The 20045-nt window shown below is 53.8% G+C and overlaps 1 protein-coding gene across 2 annotated transcripts in view; it reads left to right on the top strand.

Annotated features, from left to right (window-relative positions):
* ADCY3 (adenylate cyclase 3) overlaps positions 1–19088 on the top strand; it is a 105972-nt gene extending 86884 nt beyond the window's left edge. The window contains exons 9-22 of one of the 2 annotated variants that reach the window (XM_021677049.2): positions 533–661; positions 2625–2767; positions 2914–3075; positions 5873–5960; positions 6854–6970; positions 9448–9707; positions 9992–10054; positions 11678–11759; positions 13216–13374; positions 14363–14509; positions 15087–15206; positions 16377–16503; positions 17199–17323; positions 17901–19088. In XM_021677049.2, the coding sequence (XP_021532724.1) occupies positions 533–661; positions 2625–2767; positions 2914–3075; positions 5873–5960; positions 6854–6970; positions 9448–9707; positions 9992–10054; positions 11678–11759; positions 13216–13374; positions 14363–14509; positions 15087–15206; positions 16377–16503; positions 17199–17323; positions 17901–18083 (1905 nt within the window). In that variant the 3' untranslated portion in view covers positions 18084–19088. The remainder of the gene's footprint in view (positions 1–532; positions 662–2624; positions 2768–2913; positions 3076–5872; positions 5961–6853; positions 6971–9447; positions 9708–9991; positions 10055–11677; positions 11760–13215; positions 13375–14362; positions 14510–15086; positions 15207–16376; positions 16504–17198; positions 17324–17900) is intronic. The other variant, XM_064363903.1, reaches the window with a different exon arrangement.
* The last annotated feature ends 957 nt before the right edge of the window (positions 19089–20045 follow it).

Raw genomic sequence — 20045 nt, 5'->3', positions numbered from 1 at the left:
TTCCATCTCAAGTAATGGCAGTTCCACCCTTTTGTTAATAATTGCTGGCCGGGCACCATGGCTTACGCCTGTAATCCCAGCACTTTGGGAGGCCAGGGCGGGTGGATTGCCTGAGCTCAGGAGTTCAAAACCAGCCTGGGCAACACAGTGAAACCCTGTCTCTACTAAAATGCAAAAATGTAGCCAGGCGTGGCAGCGTGTGCCTGTAGTCCCAGCTAGTCAGGAGGCTGAGGCAGGAGAATTGCTTGAACCCAGGAGGTGAAGGTTGCAGTGAGCCAAGATCATGCCATTGTACTCCAGCCTGGGTGACAGAGCAAAACTGTCTCAAAAAATAATAATAATAGGTAATAACAATTGCTCAGACCTAAAGCTTTGAAGTCATCCTTGATGCCTCACTGTGCAATCCACAAGCAAGTTCTGTGGCCTCAGATTGCTCTCTAATCCCACCGCCTCTCACATTCCTGTCACTTCCAGCCCTGTGCACCACTCCCATCCCATGCTTAGGCCATTGCCAAGCTCTCCTTTCCTCCAGGCCCTGCCCAATGGAGCGCCAGCTTCCTCAAAGCCCAGCTCCCCTGCCCTCATTGAGACCAAGGAGCCCAACGGGAGCGCCCACAGCAGCAGCTCCATGTCGGAGAAGCCTGAGGAGCAGGATGCTCAGGTGCGTGCAGGGCTCAGGGCAGGGGCCGCTGAGGGCCAGATGCAGGCAGGTACCAGGAAGCAATACGTTCCTGTAGCAGGAGTCCTGTGCTGGGGGGACCTGGCCACCACCCAGGACCTGCTCCGGCTTAGCACCGTAACCATGGGCAGGTCACCCCTTCAGCCCCGCAAAACCCCGCTGCCTCCTCACCAGTTATGTTGGGGTGAGTAAGGTTAAAACAGGTGCTTAGCTCTGAGGCCCTGTAGCTCTGACAGCCCAGAATCCTGTAGATTTGAGATCAATGAGGACAGCCATGGAAAATTCTATAGCAGCTGAGACCATTTTGGAAGTGAGATTTCAGAGCTGGACTTACCCCTCTGGCTAGGTCCAGACCCCAAAAGTTCCATGCAACATGGGACATTTCTGCAGCACACAAAGGCGAGGAATTAGCAAGCTGTCCTGGAGTGCAGGGTGCCTCTTGGGGAGCATCCAGAACTGGTCCCTGACTGCAGGGCGTTGGGAGCATGCTCACTGATGGAGGTCAGTGCTACAGAGATGGGATGGGGCGTCTGCCGTGCCGGGACTGCCAGGCTCACCGTGTGATGGGGCGGGAGAGCTGGGCCTGCTGCCGTTAGAGCAGATACTATAAAACAAGGTAGACAGGGCTTGGGGGCGATTAGGTTTGTCTCAAGCCCCTCAACATTCAGTAACTTTTCCTTACTGCAGTTTTCTTGATAGGAAGTGGAAGTACAGACTCAGTGCACTCACTAGCAAGGAGGACACAGACACAGCTTTACCAACCTGTGATTTTTGGGCCCCCTTAGCCAGGGCCATGCCGCTCCCAGATCTGCTTCAGGGACAGGTTCCGGGTGCTGCCACACAGCAGAGGAAGCTGGGGTAGGGAACAGATTATCTAGGGTCACACTGTCAACCAGCGGCACACCTGTCACCTGTGCCTGTGCTTAAGACCAGGGAGTCTTTTTTTTTTTTTTGAGATGGAATCTTGGTCTGTTGCCCAGGCTGGAGTGCAGTGGTGCGATCTCAGCTCACCGCAACCTCTGCCTCCCAGGTTCAAGTGATTCTCCTGCCTCAGCCTCCTGAGTAGCTGGGATGACAGGCACACATGACCATGCCTGGCTAATATTTGTATTTTTAGTAAAGGCGGGGTTTCACTGTGTTGGTCAGGCAGGTCTCAAACGCCTGACCTCAAGTGATCCACCCACCTCGGCCTCCCAAAGTGCTGGGATGACAGGTATGGTGACCGCACCCATCCCCAGGAGTCTTGACTCTGGCTCCCAGAGGCACTGTTAGACCCGTTCACACAGCTCTCAGCTATTGAGCGTGCCCTGTCTCAGTGACTATTTAGACTGATGGCTGGGCCATCACAGTCAGGATTCCTGTTTCTGGAGTTGACACTTTTTCTTTAGAACTAGGAATTAAATGGTGGTGGGCGCCCCAGCTCCACCTTCCTGCCCTTATCAGCCCTCTAGTGATGAGGACATTCTTTTCTCTCCCATCACGTTCCCCCTCAGATCTTCCTTTCCAGATGAGCCAGATGCGAGTTCCTTTAACAGTTGCCTGAAGCCCTACAGTTGGGGGGCCATCCATGTCCCGGGGTGCTGACGTATATGGCCCCCACATCCACGCAGTAGGAAGTGCCAGGACTGCCCGGCCCAGCAGCCGTCTCTCATGACAGGTCTACTTGGGAGCCAGGGGCTGCTCCCCTCAAAGCTGTCATTAGCAGGCCCTCCCTGCAGAGCTCTGGTGGGGGCCCAGGGAGCCAGGAAGGACTGGGGCTTTGGGTGGAGACTCAGGCAGCACAGAGCCACGCGGAGCACGGGGACTTCCTGGAAGGGATTTTAGAGCTTGAGGGATTGGTCCTCCCGAGAATGCCCTCTTTTGTTCTTCCCTCCTCCATCTTTCCCAGCTCCTCCCCGCCACTCTGTCCCAGCTGCCTCCCTCACACTGCCTCCCTGGCACACAGGCCGACAACCCCTCATTCCCCAACCCGCGCCGGAGGCTGCGCCTGCAGGACCTGGCTGACCGGGTGGTCGACGCCTCCGAAGATGAGCACGAGCTCAACCAGCTGCTCAACGAGGCCCTGCTTGAGCGAGAGTCCGCCCAAGTGTAAGCGCCACCCGGAGGCGTCCGGGCCCACCACCCCTCTCGAGCCCTGACAAGGGGTTCGGGAAACCAGGCATCCCAAATGCAGCCCCCCTGCGAGGCCCAGCAGATGTGGCATTTGGGATTCACAGGGCTTGTTCCCGCTGCAGAGTAAAGAAGAGAAACACCTTTCTCCTGTCCATGAGGTTCATGGACCCTGAGATGGAAACCCGTTACTCGGTGGAGAAGGAGAAGCAGAGTGGGGCCGCCTTCAGCTGCTCCTGCGTCGTCCTGCTCTGCACGGCCCTGGTGGAGATACTCATCGACCCCTGGTGAGGGAGGGGCGGGGGAGGGCCACGAGTTTCCTCGGCTGCAGCGGTGCGGCGGGGGCAGGTGTCTCAGTGGGAGCCTGACCTTAGGGAGCAGGCCTTGTTTCCGCTCCCTCACCCCCACTGGGATGGCCCCTGCTGGCCGCAGGCAGTGCCCCAGGCTTCCTTCTTTTTCCCAGCCCCAGGTTTCAGAGGAGTCCTAGTATCAGAATGGGGATCTGGCCAGGATGGAGAGAGCTGAGGGACAGAGGCATCCAGAAGGTTGGAGACCTTGGCTGGATGGGCCCTCACTGGTTCTTGGGACAATGATGGGGACACTGCATCAGCCTCAGTCACTGAAGCTGACCTGGCCCCTTAATTGGCTCATCTTGGTGAAGATACATTTTGGGCTCTGGTCATAGCAGCAGGTCCTCTAGGGCTAGGTGGGGCCTCCTGGAGTCCTTCCCAGCTGGTGAAGCCCTGTCTTAGGGCGATGACCACTGTCTCTTTCTCCCTTCTTCCCTCGGCCAATCAGGGATTCCCTGTCACAGAGGAGGGGTCTAGAACCTTGCTGGTATTACAGTTTGTCAAGAGCCTTGGGCTCAGTCACACCATCTTAGGTTGTGGGTGTGTGACCACGTGCAGGCCACTGCAGGCTCTGGGCATGTTTCCTCATCTGTGAAATGAGGAGAACAACCCCTGCCCCAGCTGACACTCAGGACTGTGGTGAGGCTCAGGTTCACTCATTTCATAAGTATTGATTGGTCGTCTGCTTCACGCGTGGGGATGCAGGGCAGGGGCTACAGCCGCGATACGGCATGCAGAAACCCTGCTGTCATGAAGCTTGAAGTAGGGGAAGACATAGGCATAAGCAATTAAACCATTAAAATATGGATCCATGCAGGGGTAAGTACTGCAGATCCAGGAAAGCAAGGAAGGGAGGTGGGTATGCTGCTGGGAGCTTGGTTTTGTTTTGTTTGCATTTTGATGTGGGATGATGAGAGCAGGCCTTGCTGGCAGGGTGATGTTTCAGTAATGCCCAGAAGCGGGTGAGGCAGATAGCCTTCTGCTATCTGGGGGACACCTCCTTCTAACAGAGGTTCGGAGGCTGGTGTGGCCTGGCCCCTGGAGGCACGGTGAGGAGGCAGCACAGTGGGGACAGGGGCCACAGGAAGAGTGGCAGGAGTCCAGCTCAGATGGGGGGCCTCAGACACCACTGAAGGGCGCCAGCTGCCACTCTTAACACGGAGGCCGCTGGAAGGAGGGAGCAGAGGAGTCCTCTGTTGTGACATATGTCCGGAGAGGCTCGCTCCTGCTGAGAACAGCACTCAGTGAGCACAGCGGGAACAGTGAGACCAGAGGAGACCAGGCAGTGACCTGGACAACCCACCGTGGCGGCCTGGCCAGGCCGAGGATCAGTGGTTGGATTCTGAGTTTTCTGGATTGACGGATGGATGCTGAATGTATTTTGGAGCCAGAGCTGACAGGATTTGCTGGCAGACTGGTTGTGGGGCATGAGGATGGAGGACGTCTCCCAGGTTTCTGATCTGAGCAACTGGCAGGATGGGGGTGCCATTAACCAAGATGGGGACAAGGTGGCAAGATGAGAGTGGAGAGGCAAAGATCGGGAGTTCGGTTTGGGATGCGTGAGGTTTGCAATGCTCACAAGCCAAGAGGCCAGAGTGCATGATCTGGAGCTCGGAGGGCGGGTGGGGTTGGAGACATGACCCTGGCGTCGGATGCGTGAGGTTTGCAATGCTCACAAGCCAAGAGGCCAGAGTGCATGATCTGGAGCTCGGAGGGCGGGTGGGGTTGGAGACATGACCCTGGCGTCGGATGCGTGAGGTTTGCAATGCGCACAAGCCGAGGAGGCCAGAGTGCATGATCTGGAGCTCGGAGGGCGAGTGGGGTTGGAGACATGACCCTGGCGTCGGATGCGTGAGGTTTGCAATGCACACAAGCCGAGGAGGTCAGAGTGCATGATCTGGAACTCGGAGGGCGGGTGGGGTTGGAGACATGAATCTGGCGTCGCCAGCACGCAGGCTGCGCTGCAGCAGGAGACTTGCTGAGCTCGAGGGAGAGGGGAGACTGGGGGAGAAGCCGCTCAGGGACCTGGCCCCAGCAGGCAGCGTGTCCAGATGCAGAGACGGAGAAGTACTGGCAGAGACTCAAGAAACCGAGCAAGAAAAGTGTCTCAGGGAGAGGAGAAGGGGACCGAGAATGGGACCTGGAGTTAGCTACCTGGAGGCTTCTGGGGCTCTTGGCCAGGGCGCCTTCTGGTTACATGGGACTGAGTGTGAGCAGAGGGTGTGGAAAGCAGGTTCCCAGGAGCTGGCGGATACAGTGGATATGTTACGAGCGTCTCTGCTGTGAAGCTGGGGGCCGCTGTCTTGGGCAGACTCTTAGCCCCTGGCATTGAGGGAGCTATGCTGCTCTGGGCTCTGTCCTTTCAGTACAGTCACATGGCAGGGGCGCGTTCCTAAGATCCCTGCCCAAGTTTATACTGGGCTGTGCCCAGGCCATCTGTGAGTTGTTCCCTCTCTGGGAAATGTCCCAGGCAGCAGCTGCAGCTGGAGAGTGGCCCGCTCCCAGGCCAGAGCTCAGCTGGTGGCCCCCTCCTCGGGGCCTTTGTCCTGTTCCACATGGCAGGCGGCAGCAATTCTCTGGCGTCACGTGGAACTGTTCAGGCTCGTGCTGCGCTGAGAGGCCTCCCCGTCCCCCATCTCCTGTCCCTTCCTCTCCTAGCCCCTCACCCCATAGCCCCTCACCCCATCTCACTGTTCCCTCCGGCCCCTCCCCAATTGTCTTCTCTCTGTCACAGGCTAATGACAAACTATGTGACCTTTGTGGTGGGGGAGATTCTGCTCCTCATCCTGACCATCTGCTCTCTGGCTGCCATCTTTCCCCGGGTAAGAGGCACTTTTCTGCTGAGCTCAGAAGCCTCTGGAAGTGAGTGGCACTCCCTGTAAAACTGGGTGGTGATGAAGTTATTCTTTCTGTCCAGTCTTGACAAACAGACTGTCCTCTGCTAAGGACGGTCCAGGCACTTGCCCGTCCATTCATTCACCATCAGCAGAGCACTCCCTCTGGCTAGGCCACCAGGCTGTGGCTGGGCCGTGGTGGGCCGTGGCAGGCGTGGCGGGCTGTGGCATGCCATGGGGGGGTTGTGGCACTGCAGCACGCATGAGCACTACAGAGTCAGGTACACAGGAACCTGGGTAGAGAAGCAGTGGAGGCCCAGCTGGAAGATGGGTTGGCCCCGATTGTGAAGGCCCTTAGAAGCCAGACTAAAGGGATTAAACCTTTCTCTTGTAAGGCACTGGGGTAGCAAGCAGTTTTTGATCAGAATGACAAAGCAGTGTTTAGGAACGTGAATCTGACAGGCGGCTCACCAGGTCACTTGGAGCGCTTGGGAATACTGAGCCAGGACAGACGGGTAGCTGGCCAGAGACGACCAGCCCTGAAAACTGTTCCCTGCCCCGGCCTCGCCTCACAGAGATGGACCGGTGGCTGGCGCTGCCCATGGCCTCCTGGAATGGTCACTGTGTCTACTGTGGAAAGGGCTGTGACCTGGAAGCTGTGCTGTCATGCACGCATGTCAACGAGGTCTCATGCAGAGCCACAACTGCCACACCCTCTTCTCAGCTCTGCCCCTTTGTCAGCTGTCAGGTGACTCCCAGGCAGAGCCACTTTTGAGGCTCCTGGGCCTGGAATACAGGGGCAGCCTGAGTTGCAGGCAGTGACATCGGCAAGAGAAAGGGCTGGCAAAGGCTCATGGCCCTTGAAATTCCATTCCTTCTAGGCCTTTCCTAAGAAGCTTGTGGCCTTCTCGGCTTGGATTGACCGGACCCGCTGGGCCAGGAACACCTGGGCCATGCTAGCCATCTTCATCCTGGTGATGGCAAATGTCGTGGACATGGTGAGCACCTGCTGTCCTCATTGAAGGACGCCCCTTTTCTCAGTGGAGCAGGGCTTCTGTCTGGGTCACACGAGCAGTTTCTCCGTCCATCCCTCCACCGTCATGTAGGTTTGGAGTGGCTCTTAGGTTCCTAAACACATCATCCCTGCCGAGTGGAGGGAGTCTTCTCACCGCCATCCAGGGAGCCTCTGGGATGGACTTGTTTCCTTGAAGCTCCTCCTCTCCCAGCATCTGAGAGCCCAGTTCCCTGCGCCCAGGCCTGTGCTCGGGGCCTTATGTGTGTTGATTCATTTAATCTGTGAAACAGTCCTGAGCAGTTGTACCAGTATCTGCAGTTTTCACATGGAGAAACTAATGCTCAAAAAGGGTCATTGAGGCCGGGCATGGTGACTCATGCCTGTAATCCCAGCACTTTGGGAGGCTGAGGAGGGCAGATCACCTGAGGTTGGAAGTTGGAGACTAGCCTGGGCAATATGGAGAAACCCTGTCTCTACAAAATTAGCAGAGCGTGGTGGCGCATGCCTGTAATCCCAGCTACTCAGAAGGCTGAGGCAGGAGAAACGCTTGAACCTGGGAGGCAGAGGTTGTGGTGAGCCGAGATCACGCCACTGCACTCCAGCCTGGGCATCAAGAGCAAAACTCCGTTTCAGAAAAAACAAAGGGATGGGGGAATCATTGACTTGCTCTAGGTCACACAGCCAGGAAGTGACAGAGTCCAGAATGGAGGCAGGTCTAAGTCCTGGTCCTGTGTGTTCTTTCTCCCCATCTCACTCTGTAAGGGATGCAGGACCTGCAAGCCTGTTGCATATCCTAAGTATTCCTTACAGCAAAGCTCCTTCTGGTGCCCTCAGGGCCAGGGAAGTAAACCAGTTCCACTAAAGGAGCTCTCCTCCCTGTTTCGCCTTCACCCACCCACGACAGCCAGTGTTCCTAGAGGTGGGTCAGTGAGGACTGCAGCTTCACAGCCAGATGAATAAGGGCAGACAGAATCATCCTATTCTCTGCTCTCCTCAGTTCCTGGAGAAATTGGGGGTCCCATAAGGGGGCAGCCAAATGCTTTCTTGGGGAGAAGGAACAGGAGTTGGGAGCCCAGATCTGCTGGTTTAGAACCACCGAGCATGTGCTGAGCACTGCCTGCCTGAGCCGTCACCGGTGTTCTCTTGTCACTTGTCTTGGTCTCCTCTAATTGTGGCAGTACCATATACACCCTCTTCCTTTTTTCCAAATATAATGTTATTGTTGTATTTTAACAACAGCAAGGAGGCTTATTCTGGCAGTGGCATAAGTGAAAAAACTCTAGGGCTGCAGCTAATCAGAAGTCCACTGGGGGCCCGGCACGGTGGCTCACGCCTGTAATCCCAGCACTTTGGAGGCTGAGGCAGGTGGATCACTTGAGGTCAGGAGTTTGAGACCAGCCCGGCCAACACGGTGAAACCCCATCTCTACTAAAAATACAAAAATTAGCCAGGCACAGTGGCATGCGCCTATAATCCAAGCTACTCAGGCAGCTGAGACTGGAGAATTACTTAAACCTGGGAGGCAGAGGTTGCAGTGAGCTGAGAATGCACCACTGCACTCCAGCCTGGGTGACAGAGCAAGACTCCATCTGAAAACAAAACAAAAAAATGTCCAGTGGGAATGAGGAGTTAGGGGCTTCAGAGCCTACCATGGCCAGGAGTTGCTGGGGGGGCCACTACCCAGGGGAGAGAAGTCCCAGACCTCCTGCATGTCACAATATACCTGGAACCTGGCGCTCAGGTGTGGGGACCACCATGGCACAGGGTCCTGGACGCTGCACAGGACACCAGGAGATGCCGTCAGCCATAAAAGGGTAAAAAGCTAGGGAGGTACGACAGATGCTCAGGTTAGAATGACATGCTGGGAATCACACAAGCAAGACAAGCCCCCCCGGGTGAAAGTTACAAAAAGGTGGGGTTGATTCCAGTTCTGAAGGGGCTTTCTCTGGGCCACATCTGCCCAGTAGCAGAACCAGTGATGAAGACTCCAAAGGCAGTGATCGTCCCCCAAATGGAAGGGTTTGGGCAGAGAGTGGCTGTCATCACAGGAGGCTGTGAGTGGGGCTCATGGCCCCACAGCCCCTCCTGAAGCAACAGTGTGATGTGAGGAAGAACATGTTGGATTTGAAGCCTAAAGACTTGGCTCCTACTTCTGGCTTTTCCGCTTGCTAATTGTGTTTGGGCAAATCTGGCCTCTCTGAGTTTTCTGTACAATAGGGACAGTACTAAAAATACTCGAGGGAGTTTTTGTGAATGTCAAATGAGGCGACGGCAAGCCTCTTAGCTGCGGTTACTAACTTTCATATGATTATTTCCTGGTCAATGTCCCCATCTTTCCCGCTGTTTCTGGGGGAGCTGTGGGAGGTGGCAGCTGAGCGCACACTGCCACACACAACCCTCTGTGACCAGCGCCTGCTGTCCTCTTGAACGTGTGTCCCCTCCCACCGTCCTGGCCTCCAGCTCAGCTGTCTCCAGTACTACGCAGGACCCGGCAACACAACGGCAGGGATGGAGACGGAGGGGCGCTGCCTGGAGAACCCCAAGTATTACAACTATGTGGCCGTGCTGTCCCTCATCGCCACAATCATGCTGGTGCAGGTCAGCCACATGGTGAAGCTCACACTCATGCTGCTCGTCGTGGGCGCCGTGGCCGCCATCAACCTCTATGCCTGGCGCCCCATCTTTGATGAATACGACCACAAGCGTTTTCGGGAGTATGAGTAAGATGAAGCCCAACTGGGGATCTGTATTGTCTCCTTCCTCCCACCCCCAGAGTTCTCAGTTCAAGCTCATGAGCCTGTGCTGAGGTGGCTTTCTGCCACTAGGGGTCCCCAAAGGCTTGTTCAGGAACCAGGGTTCCTGGCTGCTCACAGATGCAGCACTGGTTGGCTAGGACCTGGGAACAGATTCTTCCCATTCTCCCTGAGTGGAGGACTTGGGATGCTACAGTGTCTGGCTGGGCATCAGGCTCTTGTTCCTGATGGTGCTGTTATCTGTCCAACAGCTTACCTATGGTGGCCTTAGAGAAGATGCAGGGATTCACCCCTGGGCTCAACAGCACTGACAGGTAAGGACCACGGCTTCCCCTCCTGGCCTGTGTGCTCACAGCCCTTCTTTTAGAGACAGGAATACAACAGGGCCAAGCCTTGTGATCTCACCCTCCCGGGAGGGGCATGGCCTGGCATGTGCAGGTTAGAGGAGCTGGGATGGGTTCCTCCAGGAGGGCTGCAGCAGAGGCCGGATGAGTCTAACATGGACCTGGACATCCGGGCCTCTCTGTATCCAGGACAATGAGGCTTGGAGAGCAGCAGCAGTGCAGTGAGGGGGGAAGCAGGAAGGCATTGCCAGGTGGATGCCAGCTGCATGTAACTGGCTGGCAAGACAGACAAGCAGCAGGAAAATGAGGAGGGAGGAACATGCTTTGGCTTTAGACCTGGATTCTGAGCCTGCAGCAGGCAGTAATTCTCTGCGGGTCACAGGCAGGTCAGTTTGCATGAGTCGCAGTTTCTTCTTGAGGAAAATACTGAACCAGAAGTCCTCTAAGGTCCCTGCAGGGCCAAGGTTTTAACATTTTATGATTCAGCAGTTTGAATGGACCTTCAAGGAAGTTTAGAAATAAAAAGATTACCTAATAGAAGAGGGGTAAGACCTGCATAACCCTTCACAAAAGAAGAACTCTAAATGGCCACTAATAAATGACACTCAAGTAGTCAAGGAAATGCCAGTTACACCCTAACGAAATACCATCACAAACGTACCATCGCACCCTAACGAAATACCATCACAAACGTACCATCGCACCCTAACGAAATACCATCACAAACGTACCATCGCACCCTAATGAAATACTATCACACACGTACCATCACACACGTACTGGTTTGGAAAAACTTGATATTGTCAGACTTTAAGTACAGCAGTAACTCTTACACTCCTGGTGGGAGTATGAGTTAGTACAACCGTGTTAGAAAATATTTTGATCTATTTAGTAAGGTTGAAAATAAACCTGTGTCCCAGCAATTCCACTCCTACATACACACACGCAGACGTGTGTGTGTGCGTGTGTGTGTATATATATACACACACGTACATATCTTAGAGAAATGCCTATACATACGCATGAGCTAAGATATATGTATGAGAATGTCCATAGCATTGTTCATAATAGATACACACCCTCCCTCCCCCAAAACAAATGAAAACAATCCAAATAACAAAAGGAAATGGATACATAGCTCTGGTATATTCATGCAGTTGAATACCATATAGTAATGGAAACTAAGCACAGCTCCATGTAAAAATGTGGACAAACGACGTCAACAGCCATGGTGAGACTGTGCCCCAGTCCCATGGCTATAGGGTCCCGTCGCTGATGTCTCTTGCTTCTCCAAACTCCTGTATGGTTGTACCTACCTCTGTGGTCAGTCAGGCAATGCTTAAACTCCTGGGGAGCAGCCCTGATGTGAATGCCAGGTGTAGTCAGGAGGGGCCAGGGGTTGCCTGGCTGTTGGAGAGGAGCCCAGTCAGTTAAGAAAGCTTTGCTGCCCTGGGGGAGCCCAACTTGATGTGAAAGGGCCAAAGGAGCTGGGGTGGCAGGAGGCAGCACCATCTAGTTGGAGGGAATCGGCCCCCCACCAACTAGTTGGAGGCAGATGGCGGCCCTTTCAGTTGCACGTGCTCTGCCCGGCAGGCTGCCCCTGATGCCTTCCAAGTACTCCATGACGGTGATGGTGTTCCTCATGATGCTGAGCTTTTACTACTTCTCCCGCCACGTGAGTGCCTCCACGGCCCCGCTCTGTGCCCACAGCCCACACGGCCTCCCGAGAAGCAGCCCTGGGACCTAAGAGCCCGAGCTCCTAAGGAACGCAGCTTCCCTTTACCAGCCCCACACGTGAGCCTGGTCAGGCCACTGCCTTCTCTATATTCAGGCTCCTTCCTCAGTCACACAGGAAGACAGTTCCTCACCTCTTCCGTCCGACCCCCTCCAGGATGGTGAAGGAAGCATGGGGAGAGGGAGTGAAGGCACAAAAATCCTGAATCAAACCTCTATCCCCTAGACCAGGGGTTCATGGCCCCTGCATTCCCCTTGGTGCTGGGGGACATTAACACAACTGACCAAGAGAAAGGGAAGGGAGCTGATGGATTTTGTTGGGTTAAAGGAAAAGAGAAGGCCGAGCGTGGTGGCTCATGCCTGTCCCAGCATTTTAGGAGGCTGCGGTGGGAGGATCACTCAAGTCCAGGAGTCTGAGACCAGCCTGGGCAACATGGTGAAACCCCGTCTCTACTAAAAAATACAAGAATTAGCCAGGCATGGTGGCACAAGCCTGTAAACCCAGCTACTTGCGGGGTTGAGGCAGGAGGATTGCTTGAACTTGGGAGGTTGAGGCTGCAGTGACCCGAGATGGCGCCACTGCACTCCAGCCTAGGTGACAAGGTGAGACCCCCCAACCCCCCTACTGAAAAAAAAAGGAAAAGAGAGGGAGGAGGAGAGGGAGAAAGATCCTCTGTACTTAGGGTTCAGTGTTAGCTCAAGTGCCCCCCAGTGGCTTTCCAGGGAAAGTACAGCCTTCCCAAGCCTCTTCTGTGCCAAATGGACCCTGCTAGAAACGGGGACTCCACCCTGAGCTGGAAGATCCCCACTACTGCCACCTCCACGAGACAGACCTGCAGCTGAAATTGGGTCCCGGCAGGCCCCACACATGGAAGACCTCCTGAATCTCCGCTGTGTAACTACTGGGGCTGGGATCTGCACTACTATTGGGTGGCCTTTTTGATGAGGGAATCCTCTCAGGGTCTTACTTCCCTTGCCATTTAGCCAGTTTCCCTCCAGCCTTTGCAAGGGGAGCTCCTCCATTCACATTCACAGTCCTGTTTTTATTTTTTAGACGTCTCTGTCACCCAGGCTGGAGTGCAGTAGTGTGCTATCTTGGCTCACTATAATCTCTGCCTCCTGGATTAAAGCGATTCTCCTGCCTCAGCCTCCTGAATAGCTGGGATTACAGGTGCCCGCCACCATGCCTGGCTAATTTTTGTGTTTTTAATAGAGATGGGGTTTCACCATATTGGCCAGGCTGGTCTCGAACTCCTGACCTTGTGATCTGCCTGCCTTGGCCTCCCAAAGTAGCTGGGATTACAGGTGTGAGCCGCCACACCCAGCCGTTCCTATTTTTCATCATTCTATCCAATGGCCAGCTTAGAGCACATGCCTCGCCTTATCTGTGCCCGTAGGTAGAGAAACTGGCACGGACACTTTTCTTGTGGAAGATTGAGGTCCATGACCAGAAGGAACGTGTCTATGAGATGCGACGCTGGAACGAGGCCTTGGTCACCAACATGCTGCCTGAGCACGTGGCACGCCATTTCCTGGGGTCCAAGAAGAGAGATGAGGTGAGGAGTGTGGCCTCAGCCTGGAGCTATGAGGCTATTTGTCTCCATCTGTTCTTGCTTTCAGGGAGCCCCCCTGGGCCCAGGCCTTCTCAGGACAGGGGATTGGGGCCCAGGTAGGGCTGAATCTAAACAGCATACACAGTATCAGCAAGAGGAGCTGCTGTGGCTTGTAAAGGGCACTGCCGTGGGCAGCGTGATGTGGGCCACACAGCTCCGAGGCCATGTGTCAGAAGACAAGGCCTTGGCTAGAGCCCATCTTTCTGTTGACTGTGAACTTCTCACAACAGAGTGGTTCCGAGCTTCACTGTACCCTCTTCTCACAGCTGAGGCCGTTAGAGGAACTAAAGAAGCTGTTTTTTTAAAACTTATTCAAAGTAGTAGCTAGGCATGGTGGCTCACGCCTGTAATCCCAGCACTTTGGGAGGCCAAGGCGGATCACCTGAGGTCAAGAGTTTGAGACCAGCCTGGGCAGCATATAGTGAAACCCTGTCTTGACTAAAAAATACAAAAATAAACTGGACTTGGTGGTACACACCTGTTGTCCCAGCTATTCAGGAAACTGTGGCAGAAGAATCACCTGAACCCAGGAGGTGGAGGTTGCAGTGAGCTGAGATTGCCCCAGTCTAACTCCAGCCTAGGTGACAGAGCGAGACTAAAAAAAAAATAGTGATGAGCTATTTTTAAATTATTCAGAGTTGGGATAATCTACAGCCGTGCCTGTGGTCCCAGATGCCTTGTGTTCGAGGCCACAGTGTGCTTCAATCATACCTAACCATGCTTGTTTACTGCCACTGCACTCCAGCCTGGGAAACACAGCAAGACCCAGACCCTTAAAAAAAAAAAAAAAAAAAAAAACTGGGACAATCTGAGAGATGTGTGAATCCAAAAAGCTGAGTGCACATGTCGTGTGTGGAAGATAGATGCATTTCTCCAGCACATCATCCCGTCAGTCAGATGTGCTTTGAGCCTGCGGCCCTGCTCTTTGTAGGAGCTGTACAGCCAGACGTATGATGAGATTGGAGTCATGTTTGCCTCCCTGCCCAACTTTGCCGACTTCTACACAGAGGAGAGCATCAACAATGGTGGCATTGAGTGTCTGCGTTTCCTCAATGAGATCATCTCGGATTTTGACTCTGTGAGTGCCCATCCCACCCTGCACTCTGGCCACGAAGCTGGCCCATTCCACATCACATAGGCTGCACAAGCCAGGGAATCTGGAGTCACTCTAGAGTGACTACATTTTCCAGATAAGCCCCTTCTGCAGTATACGGATTTCCACAGCCATCCGGAACTGCTGGGCCGGGAAGGGGGAGGGGAGGTGGGAGCCTGGTACATCACCCACAGGGTCACAGGGGATGAAGGCTGGCCAAGAAACATCCTGACACCCCTCTGTTCCTCTCCTCTCAAATTCAGAGGTCAGCATTGATCAGGTAACCTGTATACCAGGGAGAATGCTTTTACACACACGCTCGGCCGCCCTAGGAGACTGGCAATTTTATGTCAGTGTTGAGGTTGTGGAAACTGAGGCCCAGAAAGTCAGGAAGTTTTCCCAGGATCGTGTGGCATATAAGCAGTAGAATAAGTAAAAACTTTGAAAGGAAGGCGTCTCTTGGGTTTTGCGGGGTCCTTGTCAACAGGCACGTGTGTCACTGGGTTGGCTCATTCATCTCCCTTGACTCTGCTGACAATTCTTTCCTGAATCCTGGCCTCAGCTCCTGGACAATCCCAAGTTCCGGGTGATCACCAAGATCAAAACCATTGGCAGCACGTATATGGCAGCCTCAGGAGTCACCCCCGACGTCAACACCAATGGCTATGCCAGCTCCAACAAGGTAGCTAACCTCAGTGGCCAGATAGGAGACGAGGCTCTGCCCCTAGGCCAGAGATTGGCAGTGCAGACCCAGCATGTGGGAAACAAGCACTGTGGGGCAAAGGGGTCCCAGACACACACCAGGAGCACCATGTAAACAAATAAGAAACAGGGTTTATTGAGAAGGTCTGACAAGCAGAGAAACAGAACAGACACAATGCCCCCTGCTGTTCACAGCTCAGGCCTAAGATGGTCGTGTTCTGTGGCCGGCCCCCTAAGGCTCTATGCTTTCATAGGAACCGGGGACAGGAACCAACTATGCAATCATGTAACAATGGAAACTTCCAGAGTGGCCATCAGAACTTTTGTTAAGCTAATTTAGACCTGTATTCAGCTACCAGGATAGAAAACGTGGTGAAGGGGCCCTGGTCCCAAGCTCTGGTCTTAAAACAGCATCATCCTGTTTTACCTCTGTGACCATCCCATGGACCTCTCTACTGTATGGATGAGGTTGAAGAAACATATCCAAGGCCCAGCATGATGGCTCACACCTGTAATCTCAGCACTTTGGGAGGCTGAGGTGGGTGGATCACGAGGTCAGGAGATTGAGACCATCCTGGGTAACAAGGTGAAACCCTGTCTCTACTAAAAATATGAAAAAAAAATTAGCCAGGTGGGGTGGCACATCCCTGTAGTCCCAGCTACTCAGGAGGCTGAGACAGGAGAATCGCTTGAACCCAGGAAGCAGAGGTTGCAGTGAGCCGAGATCGTGCCACTGCACTCCAGCCTGGACAACAGTGAGACTCTGTCTCAAAAAAAAAAAAAAAAAAAAAAACCCATGTCCAAGGTGAGCCATCCCCCTCCAGTGCTTATCCAAACAAGGACAACTTGACAAAACCTAAGGGCAGGGCCAGCCAAGGCGAAGAGGCCCGTCTCAAAATCAGACTCACGGGTCTGTCTTCTCCACCCTCATTGCCCAGTCTTTGCCTAGACCTGCTAGAGGGACACACGTGAGCTTTGTCACAGTGGCAAGCTGGAGCTGGCAAGGCTGCCGACTCCTTTGTGGAAGGAAGGGAAATAGGCTGTGAACATCTAGGTATAGGGAACCCACCCCAGAACACTGCCAAGGAATGCAGCAGAGCAGGCTGCTGCAGTGACTGTCCCCTGATACTTTCTCCACTGTTCCCTGGAGCAGGAGGACAAGTCCGATCGAGAGCGCTGGCAGCACCTGGCTGACCTGGCCGACTTCGCGCTGGCCATGAAGGATACGCTCACCAACATCAACAACCAGTCCTTCAACAACTTCATGCTGCGCATAGGTAAGCACTCCCGGCCGGCCAGCCCTGCGGCAGGCTCCCTTCCCAAGCAGGGGCCCAGGAGAGACAGGAGGCCAAGGATAACTGAGGCATGTGGGTAGGGAGGTTCACGCACTCACAGGGCTAGGGAACCTGAAGGACCTTTAGTCCAGACTCCTCTAGATGACGAAACTGAAAACCTGGCTGACGTAAGGGTCAGGCTATACCTGTGCCTGTTTACAATGGTAGCCTGGCCTGCCTCACTGAGAAGTGAGTTTGTGATCCATTTCCAGAGGGGTTTCTGTGCCTGCAGAGGGCATGGCTTCCCAGACCAGCTGGCTCTTTGAAAGGAGTTAAGATCACCTGCTACTTCCCACTGAGGGGGGGCTTCTCATTCCTGAACAAGGTCACAGGAGACTTGAAATACCAGGTGTGTTAGAAGCTGGCCACTACCATGCAGAGTAAATCTGCATATCGGGTGGGGCGGGGGGGGGGACGGGTGGCAGCTGACACTTGCCAAGCACGTGGATAAACAGGAGGCGTGATTTCCACCCTCCAGTAGCACACAGCCAAGTTAAATGAGGACAGTGATGTGTTACATAATTAGGAGCTTTGTGGTATAGGTATGATGACAAATTCTGTAAGGGGAGTTGATGGCTTCTGAGGCTCAGGACAGGGTTTGGCCTGTGGCTGTGCTGACCTTTATGCCTCCACCCCAGGCATGAACAAAGGCGGGGTTCTGGCTGGGGTCATCGGAGCCCGGAAACCACACTACGACATCTGGGGCAACACGGTCAATGTGGCCAGCAGGATGGAATCCACGGGGGTCATGGGTAACATTCAGGTATGTCCAGCAGCAGAGCTGGTGCGTGCTCAGACTCAGGGCATGGGAACAAAATGAGAACAGTGCTTGCCCACGCGCCCCTGCCTCCCATCCCAGGCCCTGAACAGTAAGTCCGCAGGCAGAGGCAAGGGGCGAGTGGGAAGGAGTTTCTACTAGCCTCAGCACAGGGGCAAACGATTCCACCCATCCGCAAAATCTGGGTTGAAGTTCTGGATGAGCCTGGTCTGCCTCTCGGTATGAATCTTCTGCCATCCTGTGTCTGTCAATGGGGTCTGGCAGAAAAGCTCCACAAAAGGGGCAAAGCGGGACAGAAGAACAGGGAGTGAGTTTCCAGGCAACAGTGCTGCCACCCAGGTGACCCATGCCTTCCTAGGAGAGAGGTCTCTGGGAGAGTAGAGGCCTCCAGCCACTCACTCCAGGGCTCTGCTGCCCACTTGCTGCTCACCACAGGTGGAAGTCAGGGCTTGGCCCTGGGAAGGTGCTAAGGGCCGTATACCGCCTGGGACCCGTGGGCACCGTGTGGATCAGTGCTCGGCTCCTCCTGTGCCACCATGTTCTTGCTCTCCCTCCTCCCCAGGTGGTAGAAGAAACCCAAGTCATCCTCCGAGAGTACGGCTTCCGCTTTGTGAGGCGAGGCCCCATCTTTGTGAAGGGGAAGGGGGAGCTGCTGACCTTCTTCTTGAAGGGGCGGGAGAAGCCCACCACCTTCCCCAACGGCCCCCCCGTCACGCTGCCCCACCAGGTAGAGGACAGCTCCTGAATGCCTCTAGCCTGCGACAGTCCAGACCGGGAGGGAGAATTTATCTTTTGGAACTGAAGAAAGTCTTTGGGAGAGGACACATGACCAAGTCCTGACCTTCCCGGATTGAAGTGCACTCACCGACTTTAGGTTTAGAATCCCCTCAGCCTTTGTGCGTGCGTGGACGTGTGAGCTCTGAGGGTGGCCCTGCTCTTCCTCAGTGTGCCTGTAGCGTCCCCAGCGTAGGGGTCTTAGGTGTAGGGCTGAACGGTCCTTCCAGAGCCTAGTTCCAATCCCTGCCCTCCAAGACCCTGAGGGGCCCTGGCCGCTGTGAGCAGGATGGTGGCAAAGCTGGGACGATGCTGCCTTCGCTGCGGGGCTGACCGGGACTGTGGACGGAGCACAGGCAGAGAAGCTCTGCTTCAGACGGGCTTGGGGAACGGGACACGGCTGGAAACGTTTTGCTCCCATTCTGAAGGGAGCTCAGGCTGGAGACCGGTTGTCTCCACGTGGTCCGAGTTCACTGAGACGGCCCTCGTCCTGATGTTCCTGGTAATCTTGAAAGGTTCTTCTGGAACCCGTCCCCTTAGTCATGAGAGCAGAAAGTGCAATATTTTTCCTTTCACCTGGCAGGGGAGGGGGGGATTTATTTCTGAAAGAAAAATATATAAACAGATCTTCTACATTTATATTTTTAATCTTCTGTTCAATACACTTTCCGATATTGCCTTGCCTTTGAGCTCTTGCTACAGTCGCCTTTGCTACTGCTTTAGGAGAGAATTTACAGGTATTGACAAAGAATAAGACTGTTTTATTAAAAGCTTTATTCAACTTGAAAGTGGCTGTGGAAATTCTGTTAATACCACTTATCTGAGGAGTGCTGATACCTTGCTGACTGACTCATGCCACTGGACCCCACCACAGGCCTGGAGGGCAAAAGCTTGAAGGTCTCACCATAGCTCACTGTACCCCAGAACTCCTGCTGCCCAGCCCCATCTCTATTTTATTCTGTTTCTAAAGGGTAGTCCAAGCCGGCTTTAGTCCTCTGCACTCTCAGAGTTCGCTGGACCTCTCCCACATGGAGGTTACTTAATGACCACGAAGTCTAGGATGTGGCCACTGCAGGGTGAAGTCTGAACGTGGCCCTGGGCCCTGGGCAGTCATGACTCCTATCTATGCCCGGGCAAAGGAGAGCTAGGGATGCAAACTCGAGAACCAGGTCAGCCAGACACAGGTTTTCACATCTGTGACCCACATACCAAGGAACCAGAGGTCCCGGCAGATGAGAGGCCCATGGTTACGGGTAAATCGGGACACTAACCAGAGAGCTGGCAGGAGAGGGAAGATCTGGGGGACACCTGCTTTCCTTTGCGACAACACTGAGTTTACAGGCAGATTTCTAACCGTGCTTTTTCCAAGGGGACTTTTAGTACATTCAGAGCTCTACCAATCTGTTTTTTAGGAAACAAAATCTTAAGACACATTAAACCCTGATTATTTTATCTCTACTGCTTTCTCACACATATTCTTCATAAAGCAGTGGCCTAGAACATGCTGTTCCTGACCAAACACTGAAGAACTTCCTTTTCAAAAGTTTCAAACAGGAAAATGAGGAAGAATTACTTAAAGCTTCCATTAAAGCTAGAAGTACTTTCCTTTAAAAAAAATAAATAAATGATATTGGGTCTTTATTATCTTCATTAGTGAGTGTGGGTTATTTTTCCACTTATTTAGATCAGTGTTTCTCAGCAGAATCAAGCTACTGCAGTTTGAGTGGAGTGCTACATTTCTGTGAGGGCCCTTTCTGAGAATTATTTTAGGATTTTTGGCATCTCTATTCCTGGCATTAAATTAGTAGCAGTTATTGTGACAACTGCCTCGTCTTTCCCAGAACTTAATGCCCTCACTAACTAACTTGATATTTTTCCATAGATATTTTCTTCATAAGTACTTCTTGAGGGATACACCTTTTACAAAAAATGG

Source organism: Aotus nancymaae, unplaced genomic scaffold (assembly GCF_030222135.1).
Source record: "Aotus nancymaae isolate 86718 unplaced genomic scaffold, 86718_ANA_hifiasm-v0.15.2.pri h1tg000057l, whole genome shotgun sequence".
Lineage (NCBI taxonomy): Eukaryota > Metazoa > Chordata > Mammalia > Primates > Aotidae > Aotus > Aotus nancymaae.
This window is presented reverse-complemented; position numbering and strand designations above follow the sequence as displayed.